The following is a 20,030-nucleotide window of genomic DNA, read 5'->3' as shown; positions in this document are numbered from 1 at the left end:
ATTTGATGCTTCTGGTACCTTAAATCCTTCAGGTATCTTCATATATATATCACTATCAAGTGATCCATATAGATAAGCAGTCACAACATCCATGAGATGCATTTCTAAATTTTTAGAAACTGCCAGACTGATTAAGTACCTAAAAGTAATTGCATCCATAACAGGAGAATAAGTTTCTTCATAATCAATTCCCGGTCTTTGAGAAAAACCTTGAGCTACAAGTCTAGCTTTATACCTTGTAACTTCATTTTTCTCATTTCTTTTTCGGACAAAAATCCATCTGTATCCTACAGGTTTCACATCTTTAGGAGTGAGAATGATGGATCCGAAAACTTTTCTTTTATTGAGTGATTCTAATTCAGCTCGTATTGCTTCTTTCCATTGAGCCCAATCATGTCTATTTTGACATTCAACCATAGATGTTGGTTCTGGATCATCATCATTATTCATGATGTCATATGCAACATTAAATGAAAATTTCTCATCAAGATTTTTCATTTCATTTCGGTTCCATAATATTTTTGAATATGCATAATTGATTGCAATTTCTGTATTGACATCATCAATCTCCTCTGCAGTAGGAGTACTGATTTGTGGTTCTTCTTGAACACTTTCTTTTACTTCATTATCAGCTGATTTTCTTTTTCGAGGATTTTTATCCTTTGAACCAATTGGTCTTCTACGTTTCTGACGTGGTAAAGATTCATGAGTGACGTTATTGCCAGCTTTTGGTATTTCAATTCGAGCTGGAGTATTTACTGCTGGTATATATGATTTTGTCACCATTTTTGTATCTGTAAATGTATCAGGCAATTGATTTGCAAGTTCTTGTATATGCATTATCTTTTGAACTTCTGTCTCGCATTCTTTTGTGCGAGGATCAAGATACTTTAATTGAGGTTCACACCATGATACATCATTTTCTTTATTTTTTATTTCTCCCCCTAGTCTAGGAAACAATCTTTCATTAAAATGACAATCAGCAAAACGTGCTGTAAAAACATCACCTGTCATAGGTTCAATATATCTTATGATTGAAGATGTTTCATATCCAACATATATTCCCAACCTTCTTTGAGGACCCATTTTTGTACGTTGTGGTGGCGCAATTGGAACATACACTGCACAACCAAATGTTCTAAGGTGGGAAATATTTGGCTCTTGACCAAAAGCAAGTTGTAGGGGGAATATTTATGACTTGCACTCGGTCTGATGCGAATCAATGCAGCAGCATGTAAAATTGCATGACCCCATATAGATACAGGGAGTTTTGTTCTCATTATCAATGGTCTAGCGATTAACTGTAAACGTTTAATCAGTGACTCGGCTAAACCATTTTGTGTATGCACATGAGCAACAGAATGTTCAACAACAATTCCTATAGACATGCAATAGTCATTAAATGCTTGAGATGTAAACTCACCAGCATTATCAAGTCTCACCTTTTTAATGGTGTAATCAGGAAAATGTGCTCTCAATTTAATAATTTTGGGCAAGAAATTTTGCAAATGCCACATTACGGCTTGATAACAGACAAACATGAGACCATCTGCTAGATGCGTCTATTAGAACCATGAAATATCTAAATGGTCCACATGGTGGATGAATTGGTCCACATATATCACCTTGAATTCTTTCAAGAAACATTGGTGATTCTTTCTCAACCTTAAGTGGTGAGGGTCTAGTTATCAATTTTCCAAGAGAGCAAGATGTACATGGAACCATTGTATCATGATGGATTTTTCTATCCTTTAGTGGATGTCCATGAGTACATTCAATAATCCTTTTCATCATTGTTGATCCTGGATGGCCTAATCTGTTATGCCATAAACTGAATACACCAGGATCAATATATTTTTCGTTAACTACCATATGTATTTCTGGTACATTTATATGTGTATAATGTAATCCAGAACTAAGTCTTGGCAGTTTTTCAACCACATGACTCTTGTCAGTGATACTTAAATATTTCTCATTTTCTGTTGTCACTGACTGATAATCATACCCGTTAAGGTATATGTCGGAGAAACTCAATAAATTTCTGCTTGACTTGGGAGAAAATAAGGCATCATTTATTAAAAATTTTGTACCATTTGGTAGTATGAAATTTGCCTTTCCTATCCCTTTTATCAAGTTAGCAGGTCCTGATATTGTATGTATAGTTCCTTCCGTTGGTTTTAGATCAATAAAATATTTCTCGGATTTAAGTATAGTGTGTGTAGTTCCACTGTCTGCTATACAGAGATCTCCACCACTTGATTGATGTTGTATTCCAGCAAAATTCATATTGAACTTCATATATAAGAAATAAATAGTGAGTACATTAATATTACACAATATTTTAAACGCAAATAGATAGTACTGAAACATTTAGCAAACATAATGACAAAGACAGACGATATTAAATCGTTTATTTTTCAAAAGACACACAACTTAAACATTCAAGAAATCTTCATATAAATCAGATGGTTTCTCAGTGACTGTTGGATCAATATTATCCACAAAATTTACTTCCTTAGAAGAATTTTCTTCAACATCTTGTTTAATGGGCTTGTTTTGTGGTTGATATTTATATTTTCGTGGATTACTATTTCTTTGACCACCACGGCCACGACCACGTCCACGCCCATTACCATTACCATAAGGATGGTTTCTACCATAGTTATGGCTTTTGGCATGATGATGGTGATGGTTATTATAACCACGACCTTGCCCGCGTCCTTGTCCCTGTTTATAATTATTTGCAGTATTTGCTTCAGGGATTGCAAGTGTACCAGTAGGACGGGATTGCTGATTTTTCATTAATAGCTCATCATTTTGCTCTGCAACTAAGAGATATGAATTAAGTTCAGGATATGTTTTGAACTTTAGCATTCTCAAATTTCTTTGCACTGTGATGTTTGCAGCATTCATCGTGGAGAAAGTTTTCTCCATCATGTCTGCATCACTAATTTCATGTCCACAGAATTTAAGTTGTGAACATGTATTATACAGAGCTGAGCTGTATTCATTTACTTTCTTAAAGTCTTGGAACCTTAATGTTCTCCATTGTTCCATTGCAGCTGGAAGTAAAATTTCTCTTTGATTATTGAATCTGCTTTTGAGACCTTCCCATAAAACATGGGGATCTTCTACAGTCACATAATTATTTTGTAAGCATTCATCAATATGTTGATGAATAAAGCAACATGCCGTAGCTTGTTCTTTTTCAGAACAAGTGTTGTTTTCATTTATGGTTTCAAGAATGCCCATTGATTTAAGATGCATTTTTACTTTTATAACCCATGGCATGTAGTTGTTTCCAGTTGATTCTAAAGGAGTAAATTTAAGCTTTTCCAGATTCGACATTTTCTATTATCAAAAATTAAAACAAACATCATGATAAATTAGAGTCAATTTATATTCATAAGTATATAAACATTAAACATAAATTTAATATAACATAAATGATAAGTAGGTGACAGTGTCGACCATGTGTAAGTAATCATAAATAAATGTTATATAACAAAAATATAAATATTAGTAAACATAAATGAAAATTTGGCGACAGTGTCGACCATATATTTTTTCAGGTGGTATAACCGACCTATATCATTCTGGTGGTATAACCGACCATATATCATTTTGGTGGTATAACCGACCATATATCATTTTGGTGGTATAACCGACCATATATCATTTTGGTGGCAGAGCCAACCATATTTAGTATTAAGATTATCGTGCTGATAACGTGTTATAATTCAGTAGGCTTATAACTACCTTTAGTGGTTTGATTCTTGATGTTATAATTCAGTAGGCTTATAACTACCTTTAGTGATTTGATTCTTGATTAAGAATACTAGTAATGAAGTGTAAGAACAAAGATGATAATGGAGAAAGAAAGAAACACTTTGTAAGTGTGTGAAATGGTGCAAGTTTAATGCTTGCATTCATGAGTATTTATAGCCTAAAATCTCAATATAAAAATACATACTTTGTGTACCAAAATTGACTATATGTATACACCAAAATTGACTATCCATATCTATATTATTATTATTATTATAACACGGAGTATCTTATTTCATTAGTCTATCCATTGTGGGTAAAAAGATTAGGTACCATGGCAAGAATCATAAGTGGGAAAGAATTGCAATTTTTCGAAGTGAAATTAACAAAAATAAAAATTTTAGATGAAACATAACAATTTGTCAAAAAAAAAAATTGAAAAAACGCCCTCACAAATTATAAGTGCAAAATACAAAGTGTGTGATGTCATTTTGCGCGTTACGTATTCGAGAATCACTGACCACGACCAAGAAACCTCGGTTATAGACTTGCCAACAAGAGATTTTTGAGCATGACCATTCAGCTGAGTGGTTACCATTATTCTGGATGTCTGAGAGCTCTCGAGTTCGAGTGTTACTTGAGGATTTCATAATGAAATTTGTTTTGCAGTTGATTATTGAGTCATCTGTAGGCTTCTTAGAAATGGTGGGTTCTACCCATATCTTGCAAGGTTCCCTCGGAGGTTTTTCTTGGGTGCAATATCCAGTTTTCTCCTAATGGGTGTAGAAAGTGAGCATGACATGTGCTTTTCTGGATATGATCGGGTGGGTGAGTATGTAATGCCCCTCATTAGTAACCTTAATATTGTCTTCCAAAAAGAGATTTATGATTAAAAAAAATTAATATCCTTATGATATTTAAATACTATCTTATATTATTCTGGTGGTGGTTGATAGTGGGTTATTGTTCTAGTGATTGATGGCGGTGGGTTATCTTCCTGTAGGTGATTTTGACCGGGGTGATGACAGAAAATTAAAAAAATGTCGTTTTTGCATTTATGTCGAAAAATCACTATGTGTGTGTGTGTTTTTGAGTATGAAACGATGAAGGCTCAAAGTATTACAACCATAAGGAAATAAATAATTAACAAGCATAGCCCGAACTAAAAACAAAAAGCTACGCGAGCTAACTAGACACTAACTATACAAGAAGCTTGAGAGCGGCAACGAAACAAACACTAAAGCGAGGAAGAAATAATTAATCTAGATGAGAGAAAGAAATAAAACCATCAAATGACTACGCAAAAAAAACAAAACCATCTAACATAGAAAACCACTCCAAAACACCACCCTGAGACCAAAGGAGCACGATCCGACGAAACAAAGCCAAAGCCGTTTCTTTTGTTTATTTATTATTAGATGTGTTTTGATATTGTTATCGGTAACCTTTATTGACTCTATTGGTGATTATGATGTGTTTGGTTTAGCTAGTTTCTTATATCGTGTTTGTTAATGAGATACAATTATTTGACTTTGGATTGAACCTTGATTTTCTTTTGAGATTTTCAAGTACCTAACCGCTAGATCACTCCACGGGGTTTGGTTTTGTACCTTGTTAATCATCATATCCTTTTATTTATAAACATTTTTCGGGGGAAAAAATTGTGATTTGTAGATTCTCTTTTTATTATCTGTGATATTTTTAATATATTTTACAAATCATCATATTGATAGCTATATGAAATGATATTTGTGTTAGATTGTAGAGTTGTATTTTGAAAACTAATTACAATAAATAATGAAAATACATACAAATTCTTAATTAACCCTTCATATACTAAAGAGATCGCATGCATTTGTCATTTTGTTTTATATGGTATGTCGTTCTAAATCATCTAAGTATTATGTTTAACAGATAATATATGTTGTATATGCCTAGTTGGTTATGAAACTCTTTTCTAAACGCAATGAATTTGGTTCGATTTTGGCTTCCGTCTTTTTTTTTTTTTGTTTTTTTTTGTTTTTTTTTTTCAATTTTGACACGTTATATCAAACGCTGTTTCATCATCTATCCTTCTTCTACAATTTATTTGTTTCTAACCTACATTAAACAATCAACAACAATTCATAAAAATGAAGAATCACCACTAATGAATTATTAATTTTTTTCAAACCCTAAAAAGTTACTAAAGAGGCAACAATTAACACAATTTCTATTCTTTACATTTTCTCCCAATATAACAATATCTATATTATTCTTCTTTTTTACGATGATTTTTAGACACACTTGGTACTTATAAAATAAAATTCAAATTTAAGTGGCTAAAAAACGTTTTTAAATATGGATGGTATATAAACACAAATATTTGATAATACAAGGAGTATTTGGTAATAATAAAATAAAAATAAAAACAGAGTAATGTTTTTGGCGCGTACATATATTTTGCCTTTGACATTCAAGCCATCTCTCTATCACAAACGTATATACATGAATAAATCTATCATTCCCTTCTGTAAAAATCCAATCTTTATAAATGGAAGATTCATTTCTTCAGTCAAATCACTTATCGAGATCCCATTATCTCATAATTTGCATGCTGCGTTTACATCAACCCTAAATGTATCAACATCTGTTCTTCAAGAAGATGTATTTGATCCTGCTTCACATATAATTCAAGACAAAGATCTTTTAATCAAATCTCCTAATGGTGGTTTACGAGTACTGACCCTAATTGATCAAGGGTTATTAGAACCAGATGCTAAATTGTACAGTAAATTGCTTAATAAATGTACCCAATTGGGTAAAATTAAAGAAGGTAAATTGGTGCATAATCATTTTAAGGGTTCAAGGTTTAAGCATTATGTAGTGATTCAGAATTCAGTAGTGAATATGTACGCAAAATGTGATTGTATGGATGATGCACATGAGGTGTTTGATGAAATGCCTGTGAAAGATATGGTGACCTGGACTGCTTTGATTAGTGGGTATTCTCAGAATGATCGACCAGAGGATGCGCTTGTTTTGTTTCCTGAAATGATAAAGGTTGGATTGAAGCCGAATGAGTTCACTTTTTCGAGTCTTTTAAAGGCTGCTGGTTGTAGAAGTGATGAAAAAGAAGGAGAGCAGATTCATGGATACTGTTTAAAATACGGGTATGAGTTGAATGTTTATGTAGGTAGTGCACTTGTGGACTTGTATTGTAGGTATGGGCGAATGAACGAAGCACATTATGTGTTTGATCGGTTAGTTGACAAGAATGAAGTTTCTTGGAATTCGTTAATTGCTGCACATGCTAGGAAGAGTGAGGGGGATAAAGCGCTCAAACTTTTTCAAAAGATGCAAAGAGATGATTTTAAACCGACCCATTTTACCTATTCGAGTATTTTTAGTGCTTGTGCTAGCACTGGATCACTAGAACAAGGGAAATGGATACACGCCCATATGCTCAAATCCGGTCTTAAACCTATTGCTTACATTGGCAACACGCTTCTTGATATGTATGCAAAATCAGGTTCCTTTGATGATGCTATTCGAGTTTTCGACAGACTCGTGAAACCAGATGTTGTCTCATGGAACACTATGCTTACAGCATATGCACAACATGGGTTAGGTGTAAAAACCCTAACACATTTTGAAATAATGATGAAAGCTGGAATAAAACCCAATTTAGTATCTTTCTTATGTGTTCTTACAGCTTGTAGTCATGGTGGATTATTAGAAAAAGGACAACACTACTTTGAAATGATGAAGAAATATAATATTGAACCCGAGGTTTCTCACTATGTGACTATGGTTGACTTGCTTGGTCGAGCCGGTCAACTTGACCGAGCTGAACGTTTCATTAGAGACTTAACAATTGAACCAACTGCAGCCATATGGGGTGCTTTACTTGGTGCATGTAGAATGCATAAAAATATGAGCTTGGGTGCTTACGCAGCTGAACGTGTGTTTGAACTCGATCCTTACGACTCAGGGCCCCACATTTTGCTATACAATATATACGCATCTGCTGGGAAATGGACAGAAGCTTCAAAAGTAAGAAAGTTTATGAAAGAAATTGGGGTTAAAAAGGAACCTGCTTGCAGTTGGGTCGAGATCGAAAACTCAGTGCACATGTTTGTAGCTAATGACGAATCTCACCCATTAAAAGACGAAATACATAAAATGTGGGGGGAAACTAGTGACAAAATCAAGGATATTGGGTATGTACCGGATACAAGTCATGTTCTTTTGTACGTTGATGAGCAAGAACGAGAAGTTAAGTTACGATATCACAGTGAAAAACTTGCTTTAGCTTTTGCACTTTTGAAGACGCCGCCGGGGTCCACTATTAGGATCAAGAAGAACATTAGAGTGTGTGGCGATTGTCATTCGGCTTTCAAGTTCGTTTCGCAGGTGGTTGAAAGGGAAATTATTTTAAGAGACACGAATCGTTTTCATCATTTTAATCAAGGATTGTGTTCTTGTGGCGATTATTGGTAGAACACATATTGACACTTCATATAAACAAGTTCTAGATTTTAGTTTAAATCATTTAACTTAAAAAGTTTATAATCATGTTACAGTACTGCATTTTCCCTGTATTATTTTTGGTATAAGAATGCCTTGATTATTTGGGTTCAGTTAAAATGCAATTTGTGAGTTAATTATTTTTATTGTAAATAATAAGTTTTGGATCTAGAGTTATGTATGCTCAATGCAAAGCTTGACCTGGTAACTTCATATATGTAGTAATATACTGATGGAAGGCTAAAAAAAACTTGGATGCATGATAAGATTATACACCTGCCTTTATTAAAAAAAAAAAAAAAAAAAACAAAAATCAAAGCTACAAATATGTGACAGAAATCGACATGTATTATTTCACTCACATTAATCTTTATCAGCTAAACTCTTTTATATTGGGCCTTTATTGGACTGGGCTTGACAGAAAATGTAAAAATGGATACTATTAGTATATTTATTTTTTATTACATGCATGATTAAAATTTTATTTATATTTTATACGGAAGTAGGTATTATTAAGAATTTGGTCAACTTAAGAGAAAAAGACCTTTTGATTAGTTTAATAGAGATTTAAAAGGTGTAGGGGAGGCCACGTCGCCCTAAATATAGACCATAAGAACCTCGTACTCACTAATGTTTATTTGTATTATTTATTTATTTAGGGGGCCTTCTCGTGTTATTCATTTTGATCATGGGTATTAAACTATGTTACGCTACTTTTTATATGTCGGAAAAAAGCATCGATAGTTGTTGCACGATAATCGTAGTGTATCGATTATTGGTTAACACGCAATATCATCAGTAGTGACAACTAGTATAGTAAAATGGGCCCGCGCATGTATTTACAAAAGTAAAAACGTTTTGATACGGGTGTTTTTAGATATACATAGTTAGTACCTAGTGTACCTGATAACCTATGCGTTTTTAATCACATGAAGATTGCGTAAAAAAAGGGAAACAGAATTATCGATATGATGTAGTTAGTTTGGGTAGTTTATTATAGGTGTGTGTATGTATTGAATATAGCCCGGGGTATTTAATTTTTCTTTTTAGAAGTGTCCGTTTCGCGTATAGTTAGTCCCGCTGTGTTCGCTAGATTTTTTTTAGTTGAACAGTGGGTCCGAAAAAATTTAACGTGAGGCGAACGGAAAAATATGTCCCGTTGAAAATTTGAGTGGAGTTTGGTTAAGATTTTTTATTAAAATATGGAATTTACATTTTATATCTATGTTTTAAGGGTTGGGGTGTAAGCTGACACATTTTTTTGGGGGTGATTTGGTATTTTTCCCCCTTTTTCACTATTGTTGTTTTGACCGAAAAAATGGGTGGCGGTTGGGGTTAAACGACTCAAAAATTGGTGGTGATTAATATATAGTGGTAATGGTAATGGTAATGATAATGGTAATAATGCTACATATATTTTGTTAACAGTAAATTGAAAAAGCAACTATAAAAATCAAATCCTTTTGAAATGATTATAAGATTCAAATAATAACTTTAGTTTTGAGAAAGCAGCCTTTTTTTTTTTTTTTTTTTTTGGAACGGCAGAAGAATTTTATTAAACCACTAGCAAGACGCTAGGAAAGAACAAAAACAACAAAGAAAAAAAACTACAAAGATTCCAATGGATTTTGCAGCCATGTGGACCAGTTTATTCTAGCTTTTTTGTATCTAGAGAAAAGCAAAAAAAATGAAGAAACAATGATATTGTCTAAAACGTTCGCTATCCGGAAGTTCTTATCATTGAATATGTAACTATTCCTTAACCGCCATATGTTCCAAAGAGTCGAGAAAATAATGCTTCTCACCACCATGAGCCTCTTGCCGTTTAACTGGATCGAATCAAACCAAATCCAAAAGTCATCCAAAGAGTTCCATGTAGGAATAAATATGTTGATCCATGACCCAATGTTGCACCAAATTTGTCTACTAATATCACATGCACAAAAAACATGTGAAGCTGTTTCCTCATGAGAAACACACCAAATGCAGTTACCATGTGGGAGCTCGATACCTTTTCTAGCAATATTATCTTTTGTAGCGAGACGATTCAACCGGAGGCGCCATAAGAAGATGTTTATTTTTGAAGGGAACAACGCAGACCAAAAGGTGGGTCGAGTAAATTGGGCATTGAAGTGCAAGTCAATAGATTTCCTCGCAGCAGAAACCGAGTACTTATTATGTGATGCACCATCCCAAACCCAAGTGTCTGCCTCATTAGAAATCTGAATCGAGTTTAGGATGTCCAACAAAGAAGAAAGGCTCGAAGATTCAATACCTCCGCGAATATCCCGCCTCCAAAACCATAACCAATCTCCATTATTATATCAATCCGCAACAGAATCCTGTTTTTTCGTGTCTAACGCAAGAAGACGAGGGAATCTGGATGCGAGAGCAGAATCTTCTATCCATGTATCAAACCAAAAGCTAGTGTGAGAGCCATTCCCCAGCTTAATGTGCATCAGATTATGCGCTAAAAAATTAGAAGAGTGAATCAAATGAACACACTTACAGATTGCAGCCCATGTACCGGTCGAAGTTCTATTTGCATTAATATTACCACCTTGACTAGGACCATGTATCGCCGTAATGACCTTAACCCACAGAGCGTCTTTATTGTGCATGTATCTCCATCTCCACTTGTAGATAAGAGCAAAATTAAGAGAGGATAAACGAGTAACATTTAGACCTCCATTCTCACATGAATTTTGAATGAGGTTCCAATTTACCCAATGAATTTTTTTAGCGTTGTCCTTACCACCCCAAAAGAATGATGCACGAAGGGACTCTAAAGTCCGAATAATGGAGTTGGGAGCCTTGAAAAGCGACATATAGTATGTACCAAGGCCACCAAGAACTGACTTAATAAGCGTTAGGCGGCCTCCGAAAGAAATCATGTTCGCCTTCCAAGAAGCTAGTCGCTTCTTCACCTTTAAAATAACTGGATCCCAGCTAGCTACTCTCGACATGTTTTGGCCCACAGGGAGGCCAAGAAATTGAAACGGAAGAGTCGAATGGGAGCAGCCCATATTAGCAGCTAGCCTCGCTACCTCCTGGACTGGAACCCCAATGCCAAATAAGTCCGATTTATGAAGGTTTATTTTTAAACCGGACACCGCGTAGAAACAACCAAGAAGCGTAATAAAGTTTGACGCATTTTCATCATCCCATTCACCGATAAAAAGAGCGTCGTCTGCATAAATACAATGAGAGATAACCTCACCTTGATTGTAATTTCCAACCCGCAACCCACTAAATACAGAAGCTTCAAGTGCATCTTTCATGGCTGCTGTGAGGCCTTCCATACCAATTAAGAAGAGGAAAGGAGACAGCGGATCGCCTTGCAGAAGGCCCCTACCAATGTTAAACTCTGCTGACGGGCTTCCGTTCAAAAGAAGAGAAGCACAGGAAGAATTAAGACATGCACGAATCCATGATACCCATTTATCATTGAAACCCATATTTTTTAACATTGAAAAGATGAACTCCCAATTCATCGAATCAAAAGCCTTATCAAAATCGACCTTAATGAGGAAGGCTTTTTTGTTTTTCTTCTTGCACCAGTTAACTATTTCGTTAATAACGAGAGGTCCGTCAAGAATTTGACGACCCTTAATAAAAGCTGTCTGCTCCGAGCTAACGATATCGTTAATGACAAGGGCTAATCTATTGGCGAGAAGCTTTGCTAAGATTTTGTACTGAATGCCAATTAGACTAATAGGGCGGAAATCTTGAACATGAATAGGATGGTTCTTTTTCGGAATAAGGGAGAAGAACGAGGAGTTGCAACCCCGATGTATCATACATCTATTCTCAAAATCATGAACCATGTTATAGATATCCGCCTTAACCGTGTCCCAAAAATGTTTGATAAATCTGAACGAAAAACCGTCTGGACCCGGAGCTTTATCGCACCCACAACACCACACCGCTTCCTTAATTTCTACCTCTGAAAAATTCGAAGTAAAAAAGCATGCTTTGGAAGCCGAGAGCTGTTTAAGATATCTGCTAGGGGCTCGAACAGAGGCACAGTTAACATGTTTAAACTTTTCTGTGAAAAAATCATGAAAAATCTGTTTGACCCTCGTAGGAGAAGTCTCCCAAATATCGTTTGACATTATGCCATTTATTTGAAGCTTTTTCCTCATTCTATTGATGTTAGCATGGAAAAACGATGAATTTTCGTCACCCAAACTTGTTGCGAGTTTTTTATTCTTCTGGGCCACATTTGCAACTTCAATAGATTCAATAATTGCTAACTCTTTTAGGATCTCAGCCCTCTGATGTGCGAAAGAAGGGGGGTCAGAAGCATTTGAAATTTGATCATCTATGTTCTTCAAACGATCCATAAGAGTATTCTTTTCCGAAGAAGTTTTTGATTGAGCAGATTTGTGCCACTCCTTTAACACAACCTTAACCCTTTTAAGTTTATCTTTGAAGCGAATTTGTGGATTGGAGCTCAAATAAACTTCTGGATTATTCCAACATTCAATCACTGTATCATCGAAACCCTTCATCTCAAACCATGATTTAAAAAGTTTAAACGGAGTGGGACCATAATCTCGGACATCATTACAAAGCAATATAGGACAGTGATCCGACCAAAGGTTTGAAAGAATAGTTCCTGAAATGTTCGGGAAAGCTTGTAGAAAACCATTTGAAGCAAGAAAACGATCAAGTTTGGCGTGTGAGGTAAAAGCTTTATTAACTCTAGTGTATGCCCTTCCTCCAAGAGGGATGTCAACCAAATTACCCTCTTCTATGAAATCATTAAAAGCATCAGATGTTCTTTGACAAAAGCTAGCACCAAATCTTTCCGAAGAGAACCGAATCGAATTGAAATCACCAAAAATGAGATATTCTCCCTCATTCAAAGACATGAATGAAAGAACAAACGACCATATACGTTTCTTTATAACAAGAGACTGAGGCGCATAAATGTTAATGAGGAAGAATGTTGAAGAACAATTAACAAAGTTACCTTGAACTATTAACAGATTAGCAAAAGATATGATCCGAGTGCTAGAAAAGAATCGTTGGTCCCAAACCGTGACAATCCCTCCTGAATGTCCACGAGCACTAGAGGCTGCAAGTTTGAAATGGAAGTTGCCCCAACAAGCTTTGATAGCGAAAAAATCAAGGGACGTCATCTTAGTTTCTTGAAGACCGAGAACCGCGATGGAATGATCGTTACAAAGTTTCTTAATCCAATTTTGTTTTTGTTTGGAAAACATCCCTCCACCAATATTTAAGGATAAACAATTCATAAAATTGTATTGAATCCTCCCATACTCAATATCACTGATTTGCTTTCTTTTGATGTATTACCCAAATCGTACCCAAGTATATTGCCTAGGTTAACATGCTTATTCCAAAAAATTTCCGACACAGCCGTAGAAGAGATGGACTGTGGGCTGCTATTTTGATTCATGTGAGTATGACTACTTTTGCTACCAATGGGAGAATGAAACCTGACACCATTAAAACATGGGGGTTTTGAGAAAGAGGACGATTGTTTCGATTCATGATGATTCAGTGAATTTTCTTCAACAACCAAAGGAGGAATCTTGACATTATCACGTTTCAATTCATTTGGTTGTGATTTCGGTGTAGCCTTTAGGTTGGATTGTTCTTCAATATCCACTTGTTTCGATTTAGCAAACATAGGGATATCATAAGAATCAGGTACCACATCGAGTGAGTCATCCATGGAGTGTTCAGAATGCACCACAGATTTGTCCCCATCTGAATCGTAGTATTCTTGGGACCCATCCGAAGATGTTTCATCCTCAAAGTCCCTGATAGAAGGGCTCCAATCAGATGTCTCGCGTACTAGAACTTTGAAAATCTTGTTCTTAAACCACCTGCTGCCATGCCATTCCTTGAAGAACCATCTGTGTTCAACTTCAAAATACCAAAAGTAACGTGAATAATATCATGTATATAATCAAGGCGCTCTGTGATGATACATAATTTTCCACATCCAGATCGACCTGGGTCATTGACGGTCACAGTAAACGATTTGTACCCAAAAAGGAGAGCAATCTTTCTTGAGATACCTTCTGTCCAGGCACACGCAGGTAGTCCGCTAATTTCGATCCAAACTGCGCGTTCTTTCACCACAAAGAACTCATCGAACTCTTTGTATTCATCTATGTATGATAGAATCTTTTCATGGCATTTGAAGTTATTAAACGATTCAAGGTTTGGGAAAACAACGTCAATCCATGATCCACCCAAATGATTAAAGGTCAGACCAACGAATCCCTCTGTCTCCCAAATACGTTTAATACAAGGTATCAATTCTGGCTCTTTTATCTTGATAAACAAGAGTAAAGGTGCATCAGAAGTTTTAATCAGATCAGAATCAGGGATCACCAAAGATTTAAAAGGTTTAGCATGCACCTTAGGGTTATTACCATTAACGGCAGAAGCATATGAATTTTCGTTCAACGTAGGGAAATCTTCAAAGTTTGGGATCCTGGAAGGATGAATGAGATTCATACCAATTGATTTAGGTGCAGAACTACGCTTAGGTAAATCATCTCTATTGAATCTCGCAAGCTTAGCATATATGTGATAATTTCCAATCCATACAGAAGAGAGACTGGATTCCAACGCGATTACCGATTCCACGTTTAAAAATCGAACGAAAGCGAATCGTGATGCTACTTTTGATAGTTTTCGTGCAATGTAAACGTCTAAAACATTCCCCTGCTTCTTGCAGAGATCCCTAAGGTCATTGATGCCGAAAGTTCTTGGAAAATTGGTGATGTATATTGTGGTTGCGAGTTTTGCAGTGTCGATATGATCCTTGCGGGACATGATGATCAGATTGATGTCGATCCCCGGCGTTTGAGCCTGCCGGAGAGAATCCGAGATGGTGGAGAGAAACGGCGCTAGGGTTTTTTCAATTGGGGATTTCTAATTTTGTTTTGTAACCCGTAATTAATTGTTTGTGGTTATTGAGTTAGAAAATGGTAAGCAGCCTCGTTTATCAAATAAATCAAAATCTGTATACTCTTATGAATACGTCAAGACTAATAATATATTATGTCTATATAACTATATTACGGAACATCGCATATTATTTGGTTGCTTTTCAAAAAAAATTTGGTTGTTTTTAACACAAAAATAAGATAGGATTTAAATTAAATATGTAAAATTAGATAATCTAAAACGCTTAAATTAATTCGTGGTAGATAACATTATTTATAAAGTTAATTATACCATTAGTTCCCGTAATTTACTTTCATGATATTTTGTTTGTGTCATTTGATGAACCTTTTTTTCTCTATAAAAAACACACATTAAAAGAGATGATTGCAATATACTCCGTACTAGCACAAGTCATTTGGTGAACTATAATTTCAAGAATATGGACCTAACCTTTATCAAACTAAAAGTAAATTAAATATGGTTGTTATAGAGAATTGGAATGTTGTTTAGATGAATATCACCTTTCGTACATTTTTTTTTTTTTTACTTTTTATGGATTGTCTTGTTATAGAAATACGATGTATCGTAGATAATATTTTCTTCTACTTTGGTTTGCTGTAAAGCAGTAATTGGTCTGGGATTAATCGGTTTACAAAGCGAGTCGGAAACTCAGATATATACTAAAAATATTAAAAAGGAAAGTATTAATGTAGTGTGTCGATTAAGGAAAATATTAGATACGTAGTACTTTACTGTATGTCGTGTAGTCATTTTCAAGAATAGGAATACAAGTTGTTTCTAATTGTTTTTCACATTTTCTTGTCGTACCATATGTAAATACAAATGCAATGTTCATAGACCACAATAAGAATGTGATGAATTACAATATATCTTGAAGGGTAATTTTGTCTGGGTTAAAGCTATAAATAGGCTATATACTTTCTCAAATGTCTCGATGTCGCTCATATAATTATTTTCGTCTCAGGTTGGCTATATATTTTCAAAAAGTGTAACAATGTCAACATTTTGTTACCGGTTATCTGCTGAACCGGCAAAGTTAATTATTAATTTTTTTTTCTAATTTTATATGGCTACAAATAGGTCATATACTTTCAGTTGTGTTCCGATGTAGGCTATATACTTTGAGTGTTGTTCCGATGTATCGCCGACGTGTCATGACTACATAGAAGCCACATCATCAATTGTTTTCGTTACAGGTAAAAAAAAGTATAGTGGCCTATATTGGTATACTTTTTGAAAGCATATAGCCGATATGAGACAAAAATGAGTATATGGACGACATCGGGACATTTGATAAAGTATATATAGCCTATTTGTAGCTTTAACCCTTTTTGTCTACTTAAATCATTATTTTCCTTAGTTAATAAATAGAATAATTCTTAAATATATACTCCGTATTAAACATACACGAGTGTCACCGGCACCTACGTCTTGGAGCTTCTTCCTTTTCTCCGGCTTTCTTTCATGCATGCTTCATTTCTTCATTTTCAGGAAGTAGTGAGAGAGGAAAGAGTAAAGTAAGGGCGTGTTTGATAAAACTGGATGACTAAGCGTTAAATGGTTCGTAATCTGAACGATTCGAAGGTTCTGAATGAAGTTACTTTTGAATGACAATAACTTGTTTGATATTCATTTTGAACGAATAATGTGAATGACCCAAAACTACTTTAATAACCTTTGACATGAATTAAAACTACAATATAATTGTTTAATAGTTCTTTATATAAGAGAATTTTACATTAATTTTAGGTGCTTAATACATTATAGTTGTTGAATAACATTTTGTGGTCGTTCCAAAAAAAAATGGTTATGAAAGAATTCGAGCTCTTAATGGTTTAACACCGAATGCTGAATTATTTAAAACCATCCGTCATTCATAGGTAAGAAACAAACACGCTGAATACTGAATGGTTTAACATTCAGCGTTAAACTATTTAATTAAAAGGTAAACAAACGAACTCTAAAAGTTTATACACAATGTATTAACACCTTACACGTGTACCTTTAATTAAATTAAATCTTTGTATTCTCGAGATTTATTTAGGATGGAAATGAGAGAAGATTGATGGATTAAAAAATAACAGTGATTCTCGAGTTTTAAATTTCAGCGGAAATGAGAGGAGAGGAGATGATTAGGAATGATAGTATCTTTAGATTTTGTCACCAAAACTCTCCACCCATATTTGAACGGATTGGGAAGGATAGTAAAACACTATCATCCCCTTTCTTCTCCACTCTTTTCCGCTAAAAGAAAGACTCGAGAATACAACTATAGTGAGTTACAATGTTTAGAATAAATATGTTATGGATGTTAGACCACCTCTAACGTACGGGTCATGACGCCAAAATGCTAAATTGGAAGTTGGGTGACCCCAATCACATAAAACATAATCTCTTCCTTTTTTTAGTTTATTTTTCTCACCAAACTTTCAATCATATTTTAGCACATCACCTAAAATATTTTTTACTCACTAACATTTAAAACTAGCCACTATTTAACTTCACTACATGACATTGTCACATCACAGTCACAAAACCACTTTTTCTAATATCTGACTCCACGTCACCGAAACTTGTGGTCACGGTTATAAATGCTCTTAGAGGTAAATATTTATCAAGCTTTTAGAGAGAGTGTTAACATGACGATTATATTTTTTTTTTGGGTAAAGGGTAGTACTCGATGAAGTTTTATTAAAATATATAATGATACAGTTAGATTACAAAACGGGCTACAGACATGCCTCAAACTAAAAATGCCAATAAACCAACAAAAAAACCAACCTAGACGAACGTAAACACTAGGACACCAAACCGAACAAAAAATCAAGAAACCTTTGAATCAGTGCTCATTGACTTCACTAGCCTAGTCTTCTACCATTTTAACGCCATGATCTTCAATTTTGAAAGGACCCGTTCATACCGATTATAAACGATTCACAATAGTTGATTACATCGCGAGGTATTTGACCTCTATATGATACATTTTACAAACATTGCATTCGTTTTAAAAGACAAACTTTCATTTCATCGAAAGTTGATAGGCATGCATACCATTTCATAATATCCAACTATAATTGACTTAATAATAATCTTGATGAACTCGACGACTCGAATGCAACGTCTTTTGAAATATGCCATGAATGACTCCAAGTAATATCTTTAAAATGAGCAAATGCACAGCGGAAGGTTTCTTTAATACCTGAGAATAAACATGCTTTCAAGTGTCAACCAAAAGGTTGGTGAGTTCATTAGTTTATCGTAAACAATAATTTCCATTAATTAAATACACCACAAGATTTTAGATATTTAATTATACACGTAACCCGAGTACATAATAACACGCGTAACCCGCGAATTAAAATTCATTCATATGGATTGAACACCTGGTAACCGACCTTAACATGATGCATATAGAATATCCCCATCATTCCAGGACTCTCATCAGACATGATAAATCGAAGTACTAAAGCATCCGTAATTCGGATGAGGCTTATTGGGCCAAATATATCTATCTTTAGGATTCACGTCAATTGGTGGCAATTATCATAAATACCAATTCTTAGGCTACCAAGTTAAAAAGGGGCATATTCGGTTCGATAATCCAACCATAGAATGTAGTTTCGATTACTTGTGTCTATTACGTAAAACATTCATAAAAGCGCATGTATTCCCAGTTCCAAAAATATATATTGCAAAAGCATTTAAAAAAGGAGCAAATGAAACTCACGATACTGTATTTTCTAGTAAAAATACGTATGACGATATTGAACAATGCAGGGTTGGCCTTGGATTCACGAACCTATATCATTTGTATATATATTAACACACGTAATTGCAATCGAACCAATATATATATTATTACTAGTGATGTAATTTATATATTTAATAAATTAATAAGTTTCATTATATAATTTCATTTTATATATAGAAATATTAATATAGTTAGGTTATGTGTATTAAATATAGATTTATACATAACCTTTATTTTTATGCTTATAACTTTAATAACGTTATTAAAACTTTTATTTTCATAATCATAATTATTAATAATAATGATATAGATAATACTAATAACAATAATAATGATAGTTTTAGTGATAACAAAATAATAATTTTAGTAAAAATGATAATAATGGTTATAATTTTTATTAATAACAATGCTAATAGTGATAATCATACTAATAATAATAATGATAATATTAGTAATAGTATTTACGATAATAATAATATTTCTAACATTTATAAAATGTTATTAGTACTAATATTTTATGAAAATAACAATTTTTCATAATAATAATAATAATAATAATAATAATAATAATAATACTAAAATGGTAAAAGTAATAATAGTAATAATATTAGTAATGCTTATAATATTACTAATGATAATATTAGTAATAATACTACTTAATAATAATACTAGTAATGATAATAATATTAATAATAACGATAATAATAATAATAATAATAATAATAATAATAATAATAATAATAATAATAATAATAATAATAATAATAATAATAATAATCCTACTTGTAATTATAATTATGATAATACTAATAAAAGGGTAACTACTACTTTTATTAGTAAAAATATTGATAATGCTAAAAACGAACATATATTTCATAGCATTATCCCTCAAGAAAGACAAGCTTTTAGTTGCAATTGTTCTATTTACAAGTGATATTCGTTTAAATAATAAAAGGTGAAGACAAAAGACAGATTCGACGAATTGATGTAACAACCCTGATTTTTCTGTTACTTTCGTTAACCTTCCGTTAGTTTATTTAACGGC

General features: G+C 33.8%; 2 protein-coding genes across 2 annotated transcripts; one reads left to right on the top strand and one right to left on the bottom strand.

Moving 5' to 3' along the window:
- Window positions 1-6,255: 6,255 nt before the first annotated feature.
- On the top strand, window positions 6,256-8,366 carry LOC139843693 (pentatricopeptide repeat-containing protein At3g24000, mitochondrial). The gene has a single exon (XM_071833826.1). It carries the CDS (start codon window positions 6,256-6,258, stop codon window positions 8,248-8,250), a length of 1,995 nt encoding a protein of 664 aa, XP_071689927.1. The 3' UTR covers window positions 8,251-8,366.
- A 1,518-nt stretch (window positions 8,367-9,884) lies between these two features.
- On the bottom strand, window positions 9,885-10,594 carry LOC139840643 (uncharacterized). The gene is made up of 2 exons (XM_071830897.1): window positions 10,553-10,594; window positions 9,885-10,499 (listed from the first exon to the last, which is right to left on the bottom strand). The coding sequence occupies exons 1-2, from the start codon at window positions 10,592-10,594 to the stop codon at window positions 9,885-9,887; spliced, it is 657 nt and encodes a 218-aa protein (XP_071686998.1).
- Window positions 10,595-20,030: the final 9,436 nt, after the last annotated feature.

This window comes from Rutidosis leptorrhynchoides, chromosome 4 (genome assembly GCF_046630445.1).
Source record: "Rutidosis leptorrhynchoides isolate AG116_Rl617_1_P2 chromosome 4, CSIRO_AGI_Rlap_v1, whole genome shotgun sequence".
NCBI classification, from domain to species: Eukaryota; Viridiplantae; Streptophyta; class Magnoliopsida; order Asterales; family Asteraceae; genus Rutidosis; species Rutidosis leptorrhynchoides.
This window is presented reverse-complemented; position numbering and strand designations above follow the sequence as displayed.